This window comes from Abramis brama (genome assembly GCF_963993115.1).
Source record: "Abramis brama genome assembly, chromosome: 19".
NCBI classification, from domain to species: Eukaryota; Metazoa; Chordata; class Actinopteri; order Cypriniformes; family Leuciscidae; genus Abramis; species Abramis brama.
The window spans coordinates 9,658,531-9,684,845 of NC_139981.1; the positions used below are offsets into that span (position 1 = coordinate 9,658,531).

Genomic DNA, 26,315 nt, shown 5'->3' on the forward strand with positions numbered 1-26,315 from the left:
GGCAAATCCTGTCAATCGGTTAAATCCAGCCACAGCTGAAGTCAAACACACCTACTATTTTGCTAAGCAACAGTGAAGAGCACCATATGAACAAAAGCATGAATCGAATGTTTGGCCAGTTTTCTTCGCAGTGCGATGGAAAAGAGAATAACTCCCTGTAAAAATGAACATTAACAGAGAGCATTCGTTCAAATAAAAATGTTTGAATCCGGAACAGACAAATCGTGTAAAAATTTGATGTAATTTTCCCGCTGAACATTTGTGTTCAGTCTGCAAAACACGTGTCCCCTCTCTAATCTGCAAGTTCTCAAACTACATTAAACACGGAGCAATACAAATCTGAAAAGTGCTAACGTGATCCCCACCAGCAAAGCCATCATCGTGGGACATCGTTCCCCTTAATAACAGGGCAGGTTTTAATAATTGATGGCAAAGGAAGAGTAAGCAAATGTGACTGTTGCAGAAAACCAATAGGCTTTAGACTACAGCTGGTCTGTGCTGGGCTCAGAGGGTACAGAAGACCTTGAAGCCTTTGTACAAACATGTCCACACCCTAACATTTTCACATCTCCTTTACATGAAAAATCCTCATGTTTGCAGTGCTTTTTATTTTCCTTTTCACTTCAGGCCTCACATACATCCGTACGTGATCACATGTACGGAGGAGCTAAGCCGGGCAGCCTCTGTTGTGTTTTGCAATCGATCCTTCCGGCAGGCTTCAGTCCTCCCACGGGCTGCAATGAGCCAGCATGAGCAGCCAGCGTGATTAGCATCATGGGACGGCAGAGCTCAGAAAAACAAACCCATTGTAGAGCTCTCGGAGCATATGGCGTATCCACCCACAGCAAGCAGGGGGGAAAAAAGAGGGTAGAGTCCAGTCAGATTTCTAAATGGTCACAAAATGTTGACTGTGTTGGTTTGAGAGCACATGAATGTATGGGGTTTGTGGGAGGAGAGGGGCTGGAACGTTACACTTTATAAATAAATGATGAGCTGTTCTTCAAGCCTGATTACTTCCCCCATCCCCTTTCTACCTTTCTAGCCGGCCCTGCGCCCCCATCCCACCATGCCTTAATGGAAAAATGTGACTGATGCCCCCATTGACCCATGAGGAAGAGCTGGAAAGTCTGGCATCAGTCCTTAGGCTGCTATATTTAAATGATTTAAAAGTGGTCTTGGCTTTTTTCTTTTCTTTTTTATTCCTTTTTTTTTTTTTTTGGAAGCCACATATTTCGCTCAAGTTTTCGCTTCGGACTTGCCCATAATGCTGTTACTATCTTATAAACAATGATTAACTTTTACTTCAAATATAACCTCCAAACCTGTTTTGATAATCAACAACAAGGTCTAGGCAAATGATCCAAGCCATAGACGAAAAGGGTCATGCTTGAGTTATGGGATTTTAGTCAGATCTGCAACACACTAAAATATTTTTAGAGCTTGGCATAACAAAAAAATAAATAAAATAAAAAAGTATATTCATAAAATATATAAAAATGTCCACCGGGTTATAAAATATTGTTAATTATCATGACGTTTCCAGGTCTAGAAATCACATTTTTCAAATTAGGCTGCCTCATATATCTAGGTTTTTCAAGAAAGTGGCAACTGGTTCTTCAAAGAAAAATATCTTGATTTTTAGTTGTTTCATCTTATTTTGATGCTTTTGTCTTGTTTTAAGTCATGATTAGAAGTTTTCTGAGGCTCCCTGGTTGAGAACCACTCCATAGTTTAGAGCCATGACTTCTGCCGCCAAGAAGAAAACTACATTGCAAAATTACAAAAGATTTTTCACACACATCTGTTTAAACCAGCATTTAATACTCTTTTGAAGCACATTTATTTCGATTTCCAAATGTATGCATCCAGTTTTCTTGTATAAAATATGTGGAAAAAAGTCAACTGTTCTCTAGTCTCACTCAGTCGAGTCTTTTTGGAGTTCTGAGTGCACAGAAAGGCCTTCCTGCTTGCCTACAAACACAAACAGGAAGTTTTTCCAGCATGTTCACAACAATCTGTGTTCCACGGTGACCACAGACCCCTTAGGGCTTCACCGTCACCGACTAAAACAGGAAGTATATCTACACCGTTATAAGACTCAGAGGTGTGTGTAGGCACCAATCATCCTGAACATGCTTCACATTTGCTTAAATGCAGGAAATAACATTATCTGACAGGAAGCAGAATCCAGAAGTACTTCAGATGCAATAGCTCATGACATGCTTGGTGGAACCTCTTTGAGTGAAGCCTCCAAAGAACCTGGATTGAGTTTTTGTACTGATCTTTTCCAACCTACTGAAAATTAATGAAAAATATTAATACATAATTGTAAACATAACAGAAAAACAAGAACCTCTGGCCTCTAAGGAATGTAAGTAACACGTCAAACCATAATCGTGGTTACCTGTGGAGCGGTTCAGCAGAAACTTAAGCCCAAAATCTGAAGGTGCAGTAGAGGTGAAATATGATAAATAATAAACAGACTCTATCCCTCTTTTTTAATAACAATATTCCCCATCTACTGATAATAAAACTGTAGAAGATTAATAGCAATGTTAAAAGGAATCTTTAGCACATAATAAAAAACAACCAGATTCCAGATGCCCTAAAGGCAAGAAGAGGGGTGGTGAAAGGAGTTAAAACTAACTCCGTTTACAAGTGATCATTATCTGCTCTGGGTCAAAACCCTCTGCAATTAACCAAAATCTGTTTGTAATTTTAAAAAACTCAGCTGGGTCCCGCCTCCACATTTCTCAAAGAAAGATTCCCTTATTATTTTACACAGGGACAGACAGGGTTTTAATGCTTAAGTTGGAAGAGATCGGAGTTTTTAAGCCGAGAGGCTTGCATTGCATGATAAAAAGTGCTGTTTTCCTTGTAATTGTGAAGTTAACAAGCCTGGTTTTGAAAGACAGGCGGGAAAAAGGTCTATGGAGGAAATGAGCGAGATATCGGAGATAAACCGGAGATGCGGTGGAAGGTTAACTGGTGACGTATGGTTTAGTGGAAGATTGCCCATACAATCCATAGAAATCAGGGTGCCTGTGGCTCTGTGAGGCGTCGATCCAGTCGTGCATGGAGAGCCCTTGGAGGGGCTGGGACATTGAGGCCGTGGAGGGCAGGGGGTGCGAGTAATCCTGTGTCCAAGGGAAAGATCCCGAGCGAGGGTAGGGAGGATGGCCACGGTGATTCGATATGGAGGGGACGCTAGAGCAATAGCAGTTGTCCATCGTGCACATGAGAATCTTACGGCCGCCGTACTGGGGCAGCATGGCCTGCTGGGAGGAGCTGGGATTGGGGTAGTCAGCTGGAGTAAAAACTGAGCTGGAATGATGGACCGACTGGGCGCTGCTGCTACTGCTGAGGCCTACGATGTGCTGGGTGGAGCTACAGGGAGCCAAGGGCGGCTGTGACGTCGACCCGTCTGTGGAGCTGGAACCTTGACCCAGGAACTGCTGTTTGCTCATGGGGCCTGACGAGGAATCCAGCAGGCTAGTGCTGCTTTCAGGGAAGGCTGTGGAGTGTTTGCGTTTCTCACCCCCGGAGGTATTCGCACTGGAGGGGTGGACAGATATGCTCTGGAGGAAGTGTGCGGGAGTACTGAATGGTGCTGGAAACAAGCAGATGAGGACAATGAGTTTGATTTGTGGGGAAAAAAACAATGTGTTGAACAGAAATGTTTTTGCAAGCCAAGTTAGTGGCTCTCAATTGGTTGTGCTTCAAAACCGTTTATCATATAAAAGTTTAAAAAAGGTCCCCAAAACCAACATTTATTTTTTCTTTGGGTACGTTTACATGACAACGATGTACTAAAAATGAAGACGTTTGTTCACATGCAAATAACGTTGTCAAAGCAATTCCAGTTCACACGGATCATCGTATTATGCTGCCAGGCCAGTAGTAGGCGATGTCACTAAAGAAACACTTCGCGCCTATAGACTGAACACGTAATACGCATGCGCATGACATCACCATTTTCACAAATTAACGTTTTTTGTAATTTACATGGAGATGATAACGTAATAATACGTGATAATGTGATGTTTTCAAAGACTTTCACTTTGAAACCAGTTTTCAAAGGTTTGGGTTTTCAGGCCCCCAAAACGCCAATGTCCAAAATGTCCAAAATGCATAAAAAGTTGTCTGTTTTTAGTTGAAAACGGTATTGTGTAAACAGCCCCTTATTTCTTCAATGTTTTATTGTTTTTTTTCATTTTTGAGGATGAGGGCATTCCAGGGTCAATGACGAATAAGAAATAATGAAAAATCTTTTATAATCTATAATCTTATAATCATATTCATGTTGGTTTCATATGAGCAAACTTTTTATACCAGAACTCATGACCCAATTAGAGACCAATAAGTTGGCGACCCACCAGTCACTGAGCCACTGAGTAAGTTTTTACTAACCTTCCAGTATTTTTCTCAAGTTCTTTTCCTTTTTTGAGACTTCAGACAGGAATATTTTGGAATTAAGATGACCCACTTTGTAAGGAGGCAGAACACTGCCTGTACATGATGTTGATCTGTAAAAAGTCCATTTGACATCAACAGATTACCAACCATTCAAAAATATTCAATAAAAGTATTCAATTTTAATCAATTTCTGCACTTCGGTTCAAAAATGACATACCTGTCCATGAGTATTTTCACTGGTTTTGTGTTCTACAAAGCAAAACAAAACAGAGCACAAATATTAATCTTCCTCTACAAGCTCCTGCTTGACTGCCTCTTTGTCTGTAAACATGGAAAAATCTGGAAGTGCAGATCTACTGATAACAACCACACACAGACAGGGAAGCATTTCTCACAGGTATGGGCACATTCACACGGACTGTTTATGATAGTATGTGGGTGAGTGCAAGGGGATTTCTAGCAAAAGTCAAAGGAGAGTGTGCTTAAGGAAATATTCACTAGACGGCTGCCTTACTGCCCAGTCAGACTGACAGCGCCTTTATATGAAGGAAAGTTCCAGACAGACTTCCAAGAAACCGTGACATCACGTTTAATAAACAAAACTTGAGGCAATATTCAAAGATTTCACTATTTTATTCTTGCTAGACATTTATTGATCCCCCTGCAACAACCAAATCGCACACACAGGACTAGGATATCATAGGCAGTTAAGGATGACCAGATGAAGTCATCTGTGAAGGGTGAAAGAGAGAATCGACCTCACCTTCATGATGTTAATATTCTCTGCCTTGTCAAACACAACTTGGACAGAGCTGAGCAGTTTCTTGGCCTCCTGACGGCGTGCATTGAGCTGCAGGGTTTGGGTTGAGTTCTCCTGGCAGTATTTGGAGTGTGCTTTATCCAGCACCTCCAGAGTTCTCCCCAGGTCGTCTTCTAAGAGCTGGTGCATTTTGTGATACTGCACACGCACCTCCTCCTTCAGCTGCTGTACCTTATCCTGCACAACAAACACAGGGTGCACACTGAATTTCTATAGTTTCCCTAAATGTGAAAACTTTAACAAATATCTCCCTGTAGGAAAGGAAATGAAAATGATCACAGATTTTATTGTTTCAATGTCTCAGTTTATCGTACCGTTTCAGACACTGTGAGAAAAAAGGTGATGCTGCAATGTATATTATCAGAAAATTAAAGTGGTTTTTAACCTTAGATGGAAGTAAATCTATTGTTGGAGACCTCCAAAACAAAACAAGGAACCATTAAAATAGCATAATATGGGCACTTGGGATTTTTCTCAGGATAAACATCTGAGAAGCAGAAAAATTGAAGTAATTTCACATCTGCTATAGAGTTTCAGGAGAGGACATGTAAAAGTGTTTGTAGTGCAGCTCACTGAGGTTTAATAGCCTGTGAGATGCACAAAAGATTGAAATGTCTATCTGTGATATCTAAATTACACTTAATCTTCATATACTTTCACAAGATCATCTGTAACCACACAACACCTTTTGACTTTAGAAAAGCTTATATACAGGGTCCAAAATTAGCTTTTTACTTTACTGGCCATTAAACTGTATTTTGATATATGTGTGCTTATGAACATAACATGTCATTTTAGTATTATTTATATACTAAACAATATAGTTATATACTAACTTTAGTAAATAATATTGTTTATTAATATTTTGAATTAGTTTTAATCATTTTTTAAATTTTAGTTTAAGTTTAAATAATTTTGTTTATTAGTTTAAATTTTTATTTTTAGCTCTATTTTAGTTTTTAGTAATTTTAGTACTTCGGTTTTTTAACTTAAGGTTTTTCATTTAATATTTATATTGTACTTTATTTTAGCTTTATTACAATAATGAAAACATTTTTAATAGTTTTAGTTAACAATAACAACACTGGCAACATTTGTCTCAAAAAGTGCTGGACATAATGTCAATCGATATGAGTCAGTCACAAAAAGTTTGATTATGTTCTCATTTTCATTTCGTAGCTTAATGTGTCAGCACAACATAGTTTTCTATATGTGACTGTCTTTCACTTTTATGTTTACATTTTAAATTAAAAATGAATTATTTTGTCTGGAAATTTTATTCTGGTTCATGCATGTTGAACTAAAAGTGTTTATGTATTTGACTGCATTTGCTTCATTAAATTTGAACTTTTCTTGAATATTCATTGTCATTTTCATATTTTTATGTGGATCATTGGAAGAACAGCAGCCATTGTATAAGCGAATGGGGATCCAAGTCCGAGACCAGGGGAATTTGACCAGACCTCCTCCGTGACAGTATTATTTTGTAGTATATAACACTTGTCTAATACATTTGTCTTAAACACAAATATAAAACTGCAGACAGGGAGAAAAGGTCTACATAAAGTTTAAGCACAGACAATGTCATACCAAAACCAGCCTCTTCCATATTCATTAGCTGCAGTAGAGGGTGAGGGGAGAGACGAATGTCGTATAAATGTGTCTTTACCTCCACCAGTACTTTGTCAGACTCCAACTTATACAGCTGCTCCTCGATGTCTTTCACTCGATCGTCAATGCGATCCTGCTGCTTCATTAACATATGCTGAAGGGAAGAACAAAGACAACACAAATCAAAACCTTTTTCCACAGATCCATAATCTGCCAAACTTAACAAAATAGAATGACACCAGGTTCAAGGAACATCTGAACTGCAAACTATTTTTAGCAATATTGGTAACACTTTACAATAAAATTCCATTTACATTAATATAAAACGAACAATGAAAAATATAATAACACTTTATTTTACGGTGTCCTCGTTACACTTTAAATATAGCCTACTTACTTTAGTAAAAAACAGTAAATTATGCACAATTATGTTGTTAATTAGTACTTAATTTCTTGGTAATTTATTGTATATATACACCATAACAAGGACACCTTAAAATATAGCGTAACCAAATTATTCTTGTAAAGCATATATTAACCTTAGTTCATGGTAATTTCAACATTTACTAATACTAGGGATGCACGATATATCGGCCACCATATCGTTATTGGCCGATAGATGATAATTTATTATTTTATCATTATCGGCCGGACAAGAAAATTTGTCCGATAATATTAAAGCTGATAAATAATGGATTATATCCTTCAGCTAAGACACTTCAGATGCGCACTGTTCGTCATGATGGTTTTAAATTGCTTGAAATATGATTGGAATCACTTCATAAAAGGAAAATACATAAGTGCAACATATACAGCGCAAGTCTGTCATTTAGGCTACATGGAATGTTATAATTGTGTGCTTGGGACATGGCTTTTAATGGTGAGATTTTTGTAATCAGGCTCTCAAAATTTCTATAAAAATTTGGATTTAGATTTATCAGCCAATATATCGATTATCGGCTTTCAAATATAAAGAATTATAGGTTATTAGTATCGGCCAAAATTTTTATATCGATGCATCCCTGACTAATACATTATTAAAATCAAAACTTGTATCTGCAAATATTATTTAATAGACCTGGCCTAACATGAACTAACAATGAACAGTTGCATTTGTATTAACTAATGTTAACAAAGATCAATCAATACTGTCACAAATGCATTGCTCATCGTTAGCTACATTTTAGTAGCGGTCCAATATCTAATTGGACCTTATTGTAAAGCGTTACCAAAATATTTTTAATCAAATAGACTTAAAGTCAAATTCAAGCTAACAAAAGCAATGCATTATCCATACAACCCCAAACAAACATCCTGCAGGCCCCCTCTCTATGAAATCCTCCTCAAAAAATAAAACAATAATATTGCTTATTACAGCAAATGAATGAAACAAAACATGTCGGCAATGAGACTAATTCATCAGAATCACGTTTGCTGTGTGATTCTGCCTGCTATTAGGTGTCTGGACAGGTTTTAAATTGGATTCAGAGGAAGCCACTAACCCCAAAGCTCCCCCATCCCCCAGCCAAATCAAAGCCTGACAGTGTGCTGAAGCTTTTATAATCCCCTTTATACTCAGTTTCACATGCCCACGAGAAGGACACTGTACCTCACCACACCAAAGTCCATAGGATGCTGAATAACAAGCCAATTTAGTTGTTTAATCAGACAAACGTCCATGCAACATTCAAAAGGCCGATTGCAAAGGGAAAATGCAGCTGTCATGACAACAATAACGCACATTGTGCATGCACGAGTGTGCGCATTAATAAGTGTGGAAATTTGAAGCAGAGCGAGAGGGGGCAAGGCCGTTAGGCTCTCATTTTGCTCTCTATCTCTCCCCTTTGTTTGCATGGGCTTCTTTCAGTGTCAGTGACAGATTGTCATGTTATCCCTGCATAGTGAAATGTGCACGAGACCGCTGGAGGATCTATAGGTCACATGAGAAGAGGCACATTCTTGGGGCCTACAGCAACCGGGCTCCTGTAAACCCTTGCATGGATGCCAAACAAACAGCATCTCTACAGTAAACAGTTAACAGCTTTCACTGGTCAAGGACACAGGACACAGATATAGCGCAATAGTCTGGAAATAAAAAATCTCATTCATTTTCTCTGTACAGACATACCATGAGCTCACAAGTCAGTGTCATTTTACCTTCATTTAAAAAAAAGAAAAAAAAAAAAAGATTAAATGCCAGATTAACAATGAAATACTACATTACCCACAATTATGAAGTGAGATCCACCAATCAGAGAACTTGCTGTATCACTATATATTGATATACTAGATACTGCACCCCTTAAGCTCGGGACACACCAAGCCGACGTCAAAGAACTAGTGGCGACTGTGTTGTCGTCTATCGTCGACTGTGTCTCGGGCAAAAAGCTGCTCTTGAACACACCAAAAGTACTAAAGGCGACTGTCAATGTGCGTTCTTGCGCGTCAGTAAATATCCGTCTATATCAGCAGGTACCAATAGTCTATTTCCGTCATTTAAAAAGAAAAAAACAAAACTAGGACTGCAGGTATATAAACCGTAAATAAAGCAGCACTTGCTTACCATTTTCAATATCAATAATGCTGATCACTTTCTTCATTCCAGTCGGCTCAAGTTATTATCAAATATTTGTGCATTCGATTGCTCAGGTAAGATGACGTAAAATTATAACAGCCCTCTGTCTGTACGGTCTTGACTTCTTTGCTCGCTTTCATCAATTTTATTCTCATTCGCTAAGCTGAACAGCCAGTCAGAGTTCTCTCTCTCACCGATGGCCCGACGCAGATTCAACATGTTGAATCGGCCCAAAAAAAAACCCCTGATGGCGTCCGACTAGACTAGAGCCAAAAAATAAGCCGACCGATGCTTAAAAACAGCCAGACATCGGTTGAGAAATAGGTTTGCTTGGTGTGTCCCGGCCTTTAGGGTTTTGTAAGGGAACATCCTGAGGTTTATAAGTTGATGAAAAGCTTATAATTAAATCATAAAAATGTGAAATTAAAATAAATACATAGGGCAGCACAATTAATCAAAATAAAATTAAAATTGCAATAGGGCTTAGTGCGATTATCAAATCGAAAAAGGCTGCAATTTAGCCTGCGTTTCAGAATGAAGAACAGAGTCCTCGCTAGCAGCTCATGATCCAGTGTTTTCAGTTCTCAGAGCAGCTCAATTCACAGTAAATGCTGCTCCACTGAAACTGCATCACTTTATTTTCACATTCACATGTCCAACATTTCTGCTGACATAAGCTTGCAGCATCCTAACAAATTTGTAATGAGAAGCGTTTAGAAATCTGTTGTCAACTAAACAGATTTCACAGGTCTCCTTGCGGTTTTCCACCAAAATAAAAGCTGGAGGGTTTAACGTTTGAAGAATTTGTTATTATAGTAATATTTCTGTCTTAATAGTTATATAATAATAACTATAATAATAAATAATTTCAGAAGCAATACAAGATGTTTTCTTACAAGATTAAATGTTTATCTATAATAGTTAAAATCGCAATAAGAAAATAAATAATTTTTGTGACCAAAAACACTGTAAATAAATCATTTTAAAATAAAAACATATATTTAATTAATTTACCTGCATGTCATGTGACCATTAACTGACGTGTTGTTAAATTATTATAATATAACCGTTACAATCTCAGGAGAAAATATTGTGTCAAAAGGATTCAGGTGACAAAAAACTGTGAGAATCTCTGATCTAGGAGCTGATTAAAGGCTTTTTATTATTATTTTAGAAGTTTTATTAAAGCATTTATGAATTCTGTGAAATATCAATGGCACTAAAATATCAAAGCCACTAAAATGTGGGAGGTTACTTTAGCACATGGGGGATGATGATAAAAAATAGAAAACACAGTTTTACTGGAAAAAAAAGCCCTCATTACCTTCTCTGCAAAGGATGCTTTAATCCCATAAACTTGCTCAGTGAACAAATCCAAGATGGTGGACAAAGCATGCAAAATGTTTGTTTATGTTTATTGTCTATTTAATCAAGTACTGATAAAAAATGTTATGCATTTCTGTGCTCATTATTGCATCACTTCATTCGCTTAGAAGTATGTTAACGCCAAATTCAGTGCCAATTGTAATTTGATCTCTCTTGAGCTTTATGACAGGAGCTCTCTCTGTTTGTGTGTTGAGCGGAGCTGCTGCCCATGTAGAGCGTTTCGTTTCAGTCAGTAGGCTGTCAGTAAAGGCAGCAGTCTATGTAGGAAGCAGACAGCACAACAGCTCACTACATTCTGGAACTAATCAATAGTTTTTAACAGATGAGTGTACCACTGCTTTGGTCTTACAGACTGGTATTTCGAGCAGTGGTATCAGACTTAGTCACCGATTACACATAGTTACATGCACAGGAAACTGCACATCTTCAGCTCAACAATGGCCAAAGCTTCATGCAAGATGCTAGCAGGAAGTTACAGAAAATTACTGCACTCTTGGTGCATTTAGCTTATCAGCAATCAGAAATATTTAAGGTTTTTAATTTGTTACAACTGGGTGTACTGATGAATGTATCCATGTGCTATATCCTGTGTGAGCGCTTCTCATTTCAAAACATGCAGATGTGCAGATACGACCCGTCAATCTCTTTTGATTCGGAGCACAGAAGGTAGCATCTAAAGAATCTACAGACTTCTACAGACAATTAACTGTCTCTGTGATAAATGCAAGCCATTAGATTGCAGAGATGCAAAGCCTGATGATAGGCTTGTTGATGGCTTTTTTTAAAAAGCTTTTAAGGTGAAGAAGATTCAAGCTCAGACTGAGACCAAAATAAGCTGGTTTTGTGGGGTAGTGTGAGGGGCGTGTGTGAATTTCACAGCTAAATGCTGGATGGGAGCTGATTTATTTCTGCAGTTTGTAAGTGACTCAAAACAACCTACATACATTCACAGCAAAGACAAAAAGGCATCCTGGCAGTTAAATGTGAAATGTGCGAACGGCACACTGCTCTGAATGCACAGCGAAGATAACTTATTCACTTATGAAATGGAAAAACTCACAGTATTCTGACAATTTTTTAATGAATGGTGCATGATTTTGTAAAATGGATGAGAGTACAGATCCGTTCAAAGAAAGGTCAGCATTCATGTTCAGATCTGGCACGTTCCATTAATATAGTACCCTTTGTGTGCTATGATAAATATAGTGTTTAGATCTTATTCATAAACTATTATCTAACATAAAACTAACCTATCATGAAAGTAGCTAGAGAATGAGTACAGTAATATTTACATTCCCCTCCTCTTAAATGGCTTTTATGGCCTGTCCTATTTCAGAGGTCTATCCAACATATAAAATCTAAATATATCTATCTAAATTAGTGGTGCACGATATATCGGCCGCCGATATAATATCGGCCGATATGGTCATTTTTTTACACATCGGTATCGTTCCGATGTCAAAATATGGCCGATGTGAACAGGCCGATATTTGACGTGTGAAGTTGAAGATGAAGTTGACGATGCTGACTCACGATCTTAGCAGTAGTGAAGGCGCCTGAGAGAAATACACATTTCATACAGATGACATAAGCAGAGAACAGTCTTGTTTTGAATTGTTCTGTTTAAAAATAGACATTTCAAGATTTCTATATATGTCTCAGGTCTGTGAGGCAGGTAGGTTTCGGTTCATTTATGAGACTATATTTTCATATATATTCTTATTTATTAAATCCAGGCAATTGGTTGATGAAACATTGATCAAAATTAAGATACAATTAATACAAAACAAAATTAAATTTAAATACAGGCTTTGTGCTTTCTGTTTGAGGTCTCTGTGAAAGTTTTAAAGCAGTCTTTTAGTGCCGCTTTCAGAGCGCTCACGTGCGTAACGGAGAACTGTCCCGTCCGTAACATTGTTAACGCAGTCCAGTGCGACTTATATGTTTTTTTCCTCTTCATGACACATTTTTGACTGATCGTTTTTTGAATCGTAGATATTTGAATATATTGCTTGATATTTGATACCCGTTCGAATTAGATTTTTCTCAAAAGTGACAGCTCGTGTGATTTGTGGATTACTGTAAACGTAGCCTTCATGTGTTGCGTTATTGTGTTAATAATAACTAAAGTAGCCTACCTAATTATGTTACATATTTATTTTGTATGAAAACTAGCGCGTTCGTTACTTATGGATTAAAAAGTAGGCTACCGTTTTATCAGTGCTGCGCGAGCTCTCTCTCTCACAAACACGGACGCACGCACACAGAGAGAGATGATAATTGTAAAATGAAAAATTGACGGGCTAAGTTTAAATTTTGTTCTTGCTTGTTTTTTTTCTGTCAAAATGTCAGAAAGCATTTTGTATTATCCATCCGTGTTTTTAAAATTCGTTAAATGACGGACGTTTTACTGTTAACACAGCCCATATGTCGGATTCGTCTTATAGCCTACTTGTTATTATTTTTAGAATAAGTGATTCGTTATGCTATTATTGGACTCCTGTCTATTCATTGTCAACTGTTTTCTATAAATATGTTTGTATTGGCTAACATTTATTCAGTTAATGCGTGTCCTGTTTAAAATGTGCAATGTTCAAACGCAAAGACAGCACGTCACAAATAGAAGCCCTTTTCCCTGTGGTATTTTTTAGTATCATATTTGGATATTGGAATAATAAATTAAGTAGCTTATCTTAATTGTACACAATGTTCCTGTTTTTTTTTTTTACTGTTTTCTAAGGGTTTCTTAAATTTTAGACAAGTTGACCAGCACACATTATATGCAATGCAATATAATGCATGTGTGTCGTATGTGTGACATATTTTGCACACAGGTAAAGGTGCCCAATATCAGTAATTTCTAAAGTAAAAAAAAAAAAGAAGTGTTTTGGAAAATAGCTCTTTATTTGATAATCATTAAAATTTGTTTTCTATACAGAGATATCGACATCGGTAAATATCGGTATCGGCCATAACAGCAATATTAATATCGGTTATCGGCCACAATTTTCACATCGGTGCATCACTAATCTAAATAAGTTGACTAAATGTTAGTCGACGAGTAGTCCCAGAAGAAAAAAAACTCCACAGGAACTGCCGAAGTCACGCATTGACAGAACGCGAACACGGCTGGTTCATGCGTTAATATGTCGGGCAGAAAATCCAATGACCACAGGTAAAGAATGACCACAAAAAGGTGATGTGTGACCTTAAACATGACTTAACATTTAAAACACGCAAGTAGTAGCCTGACATTATCCACTTTACATGGCCACTCGCTCTATCGTTAACGCAAACCTACATAGGCCTAAATGTGCACTAATATTAGGCGAATATATCCAAGTGTTTGTGTGGAGTTTGGAAGCTAAATTTGTTCCGCGCTTACTGCACGATATGTTTAACTTCCACGTCCACGCCATCATAGCACATCTTCTCAAATGCCGGCTTCATTGTTAGGCTTCACCCATTGTTAATGGATATTTTTCTTACACTAACGCATCGCTTCACTTCAGAAGGCCTTTATTAACCTCCGGAGATGCGTGGAGCACTTTAATCTTGAATAGATGCGCTTTGATGGACTTCCAAAGACATACAGCCATTCACTGCCATTATAAAGCTTGGAAGAGCCAGGACATTTTTTTATATAACTCCGGTTGTATTCGTCTGAAAGAAGAATGTCATATACACCTAGGATGGCTTCAGGGTGAGTAAATCATGGGCTAATTTTCATTTTAGGGTGAACTATCTCTTTAAGGCCACTCAGAAGACATTAATGAATAGCTATGTGTAGTTGGTTCTTGGTTGGTGACTTGGTGTGTATAGTTATATTTCACTTTCAAGAGGTCAATCTAAATATGAAACTATCCCTTTAATATATAAGGCCTAAATTATCTCAGTGGAGAGGCTCTTGTAAGTGAGGATGGATTTAAACTGGATATAAATGAATGTTTCTAAAAGATTATTTGTAATTGCTGACGGAACTGTATCTTCCATCTAAATGTTCATCCTGAGATTGATTACTGTATAAAGCATCTTTAGATATTCAACAACCATACTTTTTAGATGTGATCTGTATGACTACACCAGAGTTTCTTGTACTGTTTTTCAGAACCACCACAAAATAAATTGTTTCATTTTAATAAATCATAAAAAAAAGAAAGAAAAAAAAAGTAACAAGTTACCGTTTTATGACGGCCTGACAAATCCTTCATGGAATGAACTTACTGAATCAGTCAGTGCGGTTATGCTGGGTACACTGAAAGCACGATTTTTAAAGTCATCGCATCTGGTACAAACTATGTTTCACAAGGGTGTCACGATTTCAACTGAAATTAAGTCACAATCTCGAACTTTCACATTTCACGTCCGGTCAGCTTGCCAAGCGGAAAAAAACACACCTGTTGAAGTGCTGCGAGTCAACCTCCTCTAACTTAGCTACAGCCAGTCAAAAGATAGCATGGCAAGTTGGCAACTGCAGATGCAGGAGACCCATCGACAGAACTTGAACCCCTTCCTCTTTCACTGAAGTCGCCGGTGTGGAAGTATTTTAGATTTCCAGAGAGTTATGTAGACAACGTTCACAGACATGCGACCTTATTCGGTGGTGAAAAACTCCGGTTTTAGGCATTTAATTAGCGTGCTAGAACCACGCTACGAAATCCCAAGTAGAACGCATCTCACAGCTACGGTGATACCCTCCATGTACAATAATGTAAAGGAGAAAGTTAATGAAGGTCTGAGCAGTGCACATTTACCTGTGTGGTATATGTTCAACTGTTCGGAAATAGTTTGTTAAGACACTTAATTGTTCAGAGAAGACTATGGACATGGCTGTTTTATTGTTTTTGTTTGTTTTGTTGTGAACTTGAATGTCATCTTCTGTGAAGAAGACTGCAGTTACAAAAGAGAAACTAGATGGCAGGTTATTTGCTTAAGTTTCCAATTGACTGAAGATATAAGTTACATTATGTTGTTAATAAATGTTTTAAATTTGACAATGTAGTGTGGTACATTGCGAACAAAGGCCAGATATTATATTGCATAAAAGTCTAGTCTAAAAATGGCATAGCAACCTGTGCTTTAAAAATAAATAAATGTAAAAATCGAGAATCGAATCGAACCGTGATCTTAGAATCGAAAATTTAATCGAATCGAGGATTTGAGAATCGTGACACCCCTACAACCAAAGTTACACACGCAAGAATTGATACAGGAAATAACATAAAATCGTGCGTGAGACTGGATTTCTTCCTGTTGAATTTTACACACAAGAAGCCTGTGATCCAAGTTGCCTTTAGACAGATCCAGATATTTAGCATGCAGAATATTTCACAGCATCGGTAATGCATCAGCGCTACTCTCAGATTCTTATCTTTGATCATACACACTACGCAATTGACACTCACGTGAACATTCCAATTTCGGCCATTTGTCTGCGAGTTCCACAAAACTGTCAGCGAGTGCAGTGTGTACCCGTCATTACTAAATTAAAATCTAAAATCACAAACTGATGCACACGTCGTTTTCATGATCCATTTCAAGTCCATTTAATTAAGTAATTGTGTACCTCAGTATCATTACCATTACCATTACCTGGTTGTAGTTACAACAATACAACAACATGTAGTTAAAGATGGTAAAAGATTTCTGTTATACTGTTTGTTAAATCTGAGCAGGTTATCTAATATGAAAAAAAAACACAAAGAAAGATCTGTTCATCTTGGCAGAGGCATGATGACAATGGGAAATGGCATGGCACACAGCACGATGAAGCAAAGCACCTTATTACAGTACAAACTGCATCCATATAATCATAGTGCATTCATCTACAGCAGCTTTGTCCAGATGAATTGCCATCACAAAAGGACATTGCCACTTGCCAGCAACGTGCTTAGTTGATAAAACAAGCTTGCTTACTACTTCCTTATTTTCATACTAGAATTTCTCCATTTGCTTTTGCAGTTCATTCCAGAACACCTTCCTGTTAAGCTCTAAGGCTGTATCCAAAACCGCATACAGTAGGCCAAAAACAGTATGAAAGAAAAGAAGTGTGTCCAAATTCACAATACTCACAAAAGAGTAGGCAAAAAGTACCAGGATGACCTTCTACTTCCAGCGAGATTCTGAAGTGTGCATTCAATGGAGATTTTACTATCCCATGATGAGGCCATAGGAGAGGATTTGTGAATAGCAGTGATGCGACATAAGTGACGCTGGTAGGTAACAGGAAATGACAACATGGCGAATGTAGTACATCCGAATTACATTCATACTACACACACTCATACTATATAGAACTGAACATACTTTTTTAGTGGTGGTGAAGTAATTCTTTATTCAAAATAAGTACCTACTCAAAGAGAGTATGTGACTTCGAATGCAGCCCAAATGATTAAGCAGTTATGTGATCCTTTGCAGAACCTGCATGTCATGGGTGCAAACAGTGAATCACATTCACCACTTTCACAATAATATGACTGTGATTCCAAACATCTGAAGTCATCCGACTGTACTGAACGTTTCTCAAGGCCGACTGTGGGAGTCATATAACGCTGTCCGGACTTGCCTGCGTGCTACGGTGTGATAAGAATGGCCTCTCAAATTATTCAGTGACACCACAATCAATTTTCAAGTCTTTCTCGAGCAAAATCTGGAGGGCATTTACATTTCGAATGATCCGGTCCAACTGAAAGCATGACTAATTTGCAGAAAATGGTCAAATGTGGGCTGAGCCACATTTATATAATTCCTCACTGCTTGGGTCCTATATTTAAAAACGCAGTTAATTTGTGGAAGTTATTCTATGAAGCGTGAATGTCAGTGGGCCATCCAAAAGAGTAAACATGTCTTAAGCAGATTCCTATCATATTAACCAGTATTAAAAGGAGCAAAAAAGATAGTACGGTGATCATCCATTGGATCTCCCATGATGTCATCCCTGCAAACAGGAGGCGGATTATTGGGAACGGAGCAGAGAGGGAGCTGAGGTCACTCCCTTCCTGTGTCTGCCGAGAACCCATGTCCTATTCCTGAACAAGAGGCGAGGGAGCAAAGAAGGCCAGGCAGTTTTATTGTGGGACCACTTGAGTCACACTCTCTAAATTTATGCACTTGCGAAAGAAAGAACAGAGGGATGTGTGTGTCTTTCAACAGCAGCTGTGGGTAGAGCAGGCCTTGCGTCCATTTCCTCCCTCTCTTTCCCCCTCCTTTTACAGACACTTGGCTGCTTTAGGAGCCATGACACATTGGCCATCTAAAAAGCATTCCTCCACGCATCCAGAAGTCATCCCTGCCAAGTCCAGCAGCAGCAGCTCAACTCACAACAGTTCATTATTCTTTGGGAGGCAGCTGAAGGAAAAGCGTGTTTTTCACTCCTACACTGCAGAATGTCCCGGCTAATTTTCTTATTAGCATATCCATCAGTTTAATTGATAGGTAAAAGGGCTTTTAATAAGTAGCTTTGAGGATCAAGAGAAATAAATGCAGAACAATAAAAATGGATAGAAGTTTTTAAAAATGGGGAACTTTACATTTCCCCATTACAAACATCATATTACCAGCAGCATAATTTCAGTTAAAAGTTTAACTTTCAATGGAATAAGATAATAAATCAATTTCACATAATAAATGCCACAAGCTTACTTATTTGATTAGTGATACAGAAATCTGAAATATTTCTCCATTTACATCAATTTAAGTACACACTGATTTTCAGTGTGGACTTTTGGACCCCACTTTAAGTCTTGCTAGTATATGATTTTCAGACATTTGGTTTTCCAGTATTCAAGAGCTTGATGTTAACATATAAAAACTTTTTAAGATGACAAGTCTATGTAAATAGTTTAATGTATAAATCAAACAAGACAAGTATTCCTTGGTGAAGTGCTACTGTTTTATGGATAGGCTCATTATTTCTGCTATTTGGCAATGAATCTTAAGCCCCTTTCACACAGCGCATTGATCCCGGGAAATTGCCGTAAAATTGCACAGTGCCTTCTGTGTGAACGCAAACACGTCTCGGGATTGATGCCGGGATCAATGCCGGGATGGGGACCTAGTAACATTGCCGGGATCAGTCCCAGAATGCGCCCTGTGTGAACAAAAGCCAGGACCAATGCCATAAGAGGTGTGTCGTAGTGATGACGCACGTGCCATCGCACGGGCCTTTCTACAACCTATGCTACTGCATATGGGGAACGAGCCACTCTGCAAACCCAGTGGTGCTACTGGGGAGTATGGACTCGACGAAGAGGAGTTATCAGCAGAACTGACATCTGACAGGAGTTATCACATCCTCACGTCACGTATCTTTACGGGATGTGAACGCACTCACAGATTCCGGAAAATCACTGGCAGTGTGAATGAACCAAAATCAAACGATCCCGGGACAAATCCTGGGACACATTAGCTGTGTATTTTCCGGAATATCTGTTTGAAAGGGGCTTTACAGGAAAGATGAAAATATGTGTAGGTGGAATTTATTATGCAGTGAACATTTCAAATCACTGAGAATAAACCTATTTGGAGCCATAAAAAACACACCTTTAATATGATTTACCTTTAAAATGAGCTTTTAGATAAGAAAGTACTTATATACTAAAGTGTTTATTTTAGGTTGATAAACTGATGGAAGAGATATAATCACAGATTTTTAGTTGCCCTGCTACTGAACATTACAGGTGGCATTAAAGCTAGTTTTTCACACTTATCCTGACTAGCTTTGGGGCAATTATTCACTATTAACTTAATAAAGCAGAAGACCTGATATTTCTCGCTCTAAAGAGTGTTGACAGTCTCATTATACAGGTGTTAACATTCAGCTGGCAGGGCACAGAGATTCAGGATATGACAGAACTATCTAGGTATATATTCATGTTCCAGCACAGAACTACTGTGTCAAGAGGAAGTGACTGCTTCATCCTTTGAAAGGAAGTTTACTCTTGCTCACCCTTCCAATAGGTTCATTCATGATGAAAAATATTAAAACGAGTAAAACTGATTAGGAAAACAAAGTTCAGTCTTTTCAAGTCCTCAGAACTCTGAATGCTTAATTGAGGCTTTTGCTAGGCTACATTTTGTTCCTCAGAGCGAAACCATTACATTACAGCTAAATGTGTAAATTTACAGTGTAAATATTAGTTAGTAGTACTATGCAATACTAACAAAAAGTACTTTGTATGTATGTGTTTATGTAAGTATGGGCAATAAAACATTAATAAACAGATAAAAGTTCCTACAATATAATCATAGTAAATAAATATTCAAATATGAATATTAATATAAATATTATATATTAAATATTATTCAAACAAGCTTTTTGAAGCTTTCCGACATTTTGTTTAAATTAACTCAAATTAATTTTTAGCCTTGTTGCCAAAGAACTTTACTTAAACTGGTTGAATTTATGACCTGTGAAGTGAAAACACGACACAGGATTTTTAAAGTTTTTTTTAAATGCTTGAAATAAGGTTTGTGGTTAACACAAGCTTAAGATATTTTCACATTTTATTCTATTATATAAGAGAGGCACTCCACCAAAGACATTGTACAAAGAGATTGTAAGCTTGGCATTGAGATAGGTCACGTGACCGAAACGTTTGCCACTTTTTTCAGTAAAAGCATTTGATTTTGTCTCGCTTTTTGACGTCTCTTTTATTTGGTGGAGTGTGCGGACTCTCTTGAAGTGCCTCTCTAATGAATTGAATGAAATTCTTTGTCTACGCACCTCATATGGACTAATTTTAAGGTGCGGTGAGTCCCTAGCTACTCTTCTATTCTATGATATAAAACACACCAGTAATACCCTTGTGATTTTTTTAAGCTTTTACTTGTCTTGTAAAAGGCAGTTGCTAACAAGTGTCTAAATGGACTACAGAGGTTGTCGGGGACATTAAAGGATTAGTTCACCTCAAAATGAAAATTTCCTGATAATTTACTCACCCAAATGCCATCCAAGATGTTCATGTCTTTCTTTCTTCAGTGGAAAAGAAATTAAGTTTTTTGAGGAAAACATTTCAGGATTTTTCTACACACAATGGACTTCAATGGCAACCAGAATGTTGAAGTTCAAATCAATGCCGTTTCAAAGGGCTCTGCACGATCCCAGCTAAGGAATGGGGTCTTATCTAGTAAAATGATCGGTCATTTTCTAAAAAAAAATAAAAATGTATATACTTTTTAACCACAATTGTTTGTCTTGTGCTGGTCTGCGACGCGCCACGCATTGTGTCATCATGTTGGAAAGGTCACGAGTCACGTCATCTTTCTAAGTTATTTGTCTGTGTACTCCGGTTCAAAAAGGGAAGGGAATGGCGAAAAATTCCATCTCATTTTCTCTTCCAACTTCAAAATCGTCCGACATCTTTGTTTTAATTTATTATTATTATTTTCTTCTTTTTTTCCCGTGACCTTTCCAACGTGATGACGTAATACATGGCGCGTCGCAGACCAGCACAAGACGAACAATTTTGGTAAAAAAGTATATACATTTTTATTTTTTTTAGAAAATGATCGATTGTTTCGCTAGATAAGACCCTTATTTCTCGACTGGGATCGTGCAGAGCCCTTTGAAGCACTTCAAAGCCCTTTGAAACGGCATTGATTTGAACTTCAACATTCGGGTTGCCATTGAAGTCCATTGTGTGGAGAAAAATCCTGAAATGTTTTCCTCAAAATACTTAATTTATTTTCCACTGAAGAAAGAAAGACATGAACATCTTGGATGGCATTGGGGTGAGTAAATTATCAGGAACTTTTCATTTTGAGGTGAACTAATCCTTTAAATGTCATCGAACTCATCTACTCACTAGTCTGCTCCTGCAAGCTATTATAACTAACTTTTTGGGGAAAATGCTTTTAAACAAAGACTGAAAGAGTTGACGGAAAATTAGTGTTGATGACATTAAAGTCATGAGACCATGGTGTAGATCGTTTATAGCCTGCGCTTAGCTTTTGACCTTTGCCGATTGTATTTACGCTTCAAAATTCATATGTGTTAATTTGTGAAGATTATCATGATAAACAAAACGTAAGAATCATAAGTTATTGTTAATCAGAACTATTGTGTTTTTGTCAAGGGAACCAGGGTGATGCTAAAATATTTAATCCCTGCACCACTCTATTGTGCAGATTTTTTCAGCATGCCTGGTTTTACATTGGGCAACTGCCTTAAAGGCCCACTGAAGTGCCTTGGAATGCGTTGACGTAATTTACACTGAAACAGGAAGCTAAGATGGGACATATTGAATGGCTCCTCCCCTTTTTCAGATAGCCAATAGTGCTTAGTTTACCTCACAGACTGCAAGTCATACTTGACAGCACCAATCCGAGCGCTGATGATACGTTGGATTCAATAGTAGAGGTGCGAATAAATTCTAGCCATTTCATTCTTAACCAACGTACAGTTGGAAAACAGAATAAAACTCGAGCGTTGGAGCAACCGAACACACATCTCCAACCCATATTGCTCTGTGACGTGTTAATGGTCGCTTTGACCAGGTGGGCGGGACTTTAGATTCTAGAGAGCATTTGATTGGACAGAAGAAGTGATGAGAAGCTGAAGTCTGCGGTCATGTCATAAAAATCTGTGATCCAATTTAGGGCAAGTGAGATACTAAGTTTTGAATGCTTATATCTCCTAAAAGCGAATTTTGTCATTGTTTTGGAACACACCAGCTTATTCATAACCTTAAGGATAACATATTCATACTAAATGCTAAAAAACTTAAATTTTGATTTCAGGGGGCCTTTAAGGTTGGCATGAAATATAAATTCATCTATTTTCTAAATGCATCTTGATGATCTGATGTGAATAATTCATCCATGAATGGTTTTGTTTGTTTTTTACATGTTTTGACCATAATTTTTTATCAAAATGTCATAATTCGATCATCGGGTGAAAGGACAGATTTCTCAAATCTGCATAAAATCATCATCCGCCTCCATCCAATCAACATACAATGAATAGAACCAAGTCCTACATTCTTTCTCTTTTTTTTATATATATAATTTGTTGCAACTTCTTTTTCAACCAGCCAGTTGACAGTAGCCATTGAGTACCATAGTATTTTTTTTTCCATATTATTAAAGTCGATGGCTACCGTCAACTGTTTGGTTACCAACATTCTTCAAAATATCTTCTTTTGTGTTCAGCAGAAGAAAGAAACTCATACATGTTAAGAACAACTTGAGGGTGTGTAAATGATGACAACATTTTCATTTTTGGGTGAACTATCCCTTTAAAGAACCATCTATTTAATTATTACATTTTAGCAAAGTTCATTAAGGGTAATATGCATTTAACAGGGCTAAACCAGTTCAGGGCCTGAGTTACCAGGTTAATCCATAGTACATATCGAATGTCTAAAATGGACTGGGCTCAGTCAGTCCCTGACACAGGCGGAGTCTAGCTACGTCCCTACAGAGAAGTTCGGAGCAAAGCACTCACCCTGATGTCATTGCGTCGTACTTCCACGTCGCGCACCGCATGGCCATGGTTTGGCGCACATCTGGAGAAGCAGCAGTACTGGCAGACCGCCACCTGTTCCACATCGCAGTGATAGAGTCTGTATTCGTCATGGTGCGGGCAGCTCCAGGCCCGGACCTCCTCGGTCGCCACCAGTAGATGTCCAGGAGCAGGACAGGGCTGCTGGAGATGCGTCTGGATGTGGGACTGGCAACACGGTGCATTACAACGAAGACACACTTTCTGCGCTTGAAGAGGAGGCCCTCGCCTGCACAGAATGCAATGCAGAACGGCCGGCGCTTTTTCGACGTTCAGCGCGTTGAATTTTTCCACAATATTATTGAGTTTGATGTTTTTCTCCAGGTTTGGTTTCTGGTTGTACGCGTGGTTGCACTCCGGGCAGCGCACGTTGGCCGTGTCTTTGGCCCAGGCCTCGCTGATGCAGTCCCGGCAGAAATTGTGTTTGCACGGCAGCTGTACGGGCTCCACGAACACATGCAAACAAATGGGGCAAATAAGTTCCTCCTCAAAGCAGTTCCGCCAGCTCTCAGCCATCTCAGCCATTTGATCAGACATCCCGTCTTGACTTGATCCGCTCGTGGAAGGCAAACATCAAGTTCTAGCACCGTCCTAACAACGTTTCGCTCATTCTCGTGACTCCTTCATTTATATCCAGATGTTAGGTCAGTTGATGAAGACCATACGAGCACAGAAGCCCCAGAGAAACAGCTGTTGATCAGACCCAAATATGCCAAGGGAGCGTTTCTGCTCCTGGCAAAGTTAGTCAGTAATCAAATACCACAGCCGGGCGTGAATAAATGACGTTTTTGGAATGAGAGAAACTTGCCCTTCTTTATCGACAAATGTTTATTTGATTAAACAAACTAAAAACACAAACTATAATTCTGGTATTAATTTAGAGAGGGCGAAAAATGACTTAATTTAAAATGATCCTAATAGGAAGAAAGAACGACTGGTGCTATGTTTATGAACTTTATAAGCGATTACTTTTTTGACAGACGAATAACTAAGTGAAACAAATAAAACATAATATGCATTATGAATAGTTTATTACCACAAAAGTGATTATTTAATCTATGCAAAGTTGGTTTGTGATCCAAATACTGGCACATTTATTTTCATCTTTGTTTTGAGCTTTCTCTGATTGTTAAGCTACACATTAATAAATGACATTTATTATATATTAAAAATGTGGTTACTTTACCTGTAAATAAGCTATTCCTCAGATACCCCGTAACGTTAAATGGTATAATTTATCGTTAAAAACGACAACGAAGAACCGATGAACGAGCAGAAGTGTTAATTTGTAAAAAAGTATCAGATAAACCAATTGTCAGTCTATCTTTAATTATGGCAACCGAATGAAACACCAGAGCCAGACGGAGCCTCACTGACAGATGCCTGACTATCCGTTGAAAGATAATAAACTACTAGGTTAAAGGCTTCAACATTCGTCTAAAGTCCAATGCCAGTCAACATAAGATCCGTTAAATCCAAGTGAAAATGTCTAATCATCGGAAGCATATATAGTCTTTTGCTAGGTTTAAAACAGGAAAAGGGTGACGCCACAAGTTCTTGAAGCACTGAAAACGTCCTTTCGCACGCATTCACTGAAGCAGTCGATCACGCATTTGATTTGTGCTCAGGGCACATGACATTTGCCCTGCTGGAATTATATTAAAAAAGTAGACCTGAGCCTTTGTGCTGCTCGTGTAATACTATATCGATAGGATTTCTGTCCTCTACAACTATAAGGTAAAGCCAGAAACACCATCTATCTAATGCCGTGACGCGATTTTGAATGAACAAACAATTGACGACGCGTATACTTGCATGCCAACATGCTCTCGTAGCATTAAACCCCAAAGAGCAGCGATTTTATCGTTGTCAAATCTATTCAGTCGCTATCTGTTTTGGTTTAACATTATAGAATGATCCATAACGCGATCCCTGTCCATGTTTCGCCTTATGTTTACCTGCTCGCACTTACCAGAAACGGATTGCATTCATTTGTAGTGCCTAATGTCATGTATTTTATTTTGACGAAGCTAACTCGCCTAAAATATTCATGTATCAAAGCCTACATCAATACCTTTGTTGCTCTTAAAGGAGACGATATCGTTTGGCCCTTGTTATCGCTTATCAGCCATCTTGTTTTCCTGTTTAACGCGAATTAAAAACGACGTATCTATTTACTTTTCCTCTCATTTGTATGCCCTTTATATAGACGCTTCACGTAAAGCGAAAATATCCAGTCCAGCGACCATCCAGGGATATCACGTCCTTTAAAATGTTAATCCTGGTGGAAATCAGATGTTTACAGCCGTATTCCAATCTGCGTCTTTATTATTTATGATATATATTTTTTTCCTTTCAAGCAAATCCTAGATGAGAGGAATGCAGGCACAGGACTGCAACTCAGGATACAGTTCACATACTCCCCCTTCCCCCGATCACGTGACCAGCGCGGATTTGACACATAAAAATGGGAGGGGTTAATATACGGAGGCGGGGCTTGATTTAAAGGGGCATGCCTCTATTTCTTTTTCTTTTTTTGTGTGATCTGTCCAAAATTCTGTTTCTCTGCAGTAAATTAATCACTCATTTCAATTTTTTTAAGCATGGCTTTTATTTAGCAGCTTACCCTTAAAAAACACCTTAATGTTAGTTAATGTTAACCACAGACCGGTCAGGAATTAAGCAGCAATAAACCACACGAGGCAGGAGTAACGAACTTCATCCATCTTATTTACTCTTTCACTTCTGTCCTCGTAAACATTACATCATTACACAACACTTCAAAATAGTAGTCACAATATAATTCACCCATAACACCTAATTTTACTCGAATAATGAAAAATGAAACATTTAAACTGGAACCCATGGCTTGAACGTGTTAATTCTGGGTTTTAGGACTGAACAGCTCTGTTTGAATCTACCATCCAGTTAGCACTCTTCGTCATCCAACCAGAGATTGCAGAGTATCCTGAAGTCAAAGATGAAATGTAGGGGTGACCTCGCCT

General features: G+C 38.1%; 1 protein-coding gene across 1 annotated transcript; it reads right to left on the reverse strand.

Annotated features, from left to right (window-relative positions):
• Positions 1 to 1,800: 1,800 nt before the first annotated feature.
• trim8a (tripartite motif containing 8a) lies at positions 1,801 to 25,743 on the reverse strand. Its single transcript, XM_084092690.1, has 6 exons — positions 23,254 to 25,743; positions 6,906 to 7,001; positions 5,180 to 5,413; positions 4,634 to 4,665; positions 4,411 to 4,526; positions 1,801 to 3,610 (listed from the first exon to the last, which is right to left on the reverse strand). The coding sequence occupies exons 1-6, from the start codon at positions 23,845 to 23,847 to the stop codon at positions 2,982 to 2,984; spliced, it is 1,701 nt and encodes a 566-aa protein (XP_083948816.1). The 5' UTR covers positions 23,848 to 25,743; the 3' UTR covers positions 1,801 to 2,981.
• Between the last annotated feature and the right edge of the window lie 572 nt (positions 25,744 to 26,315).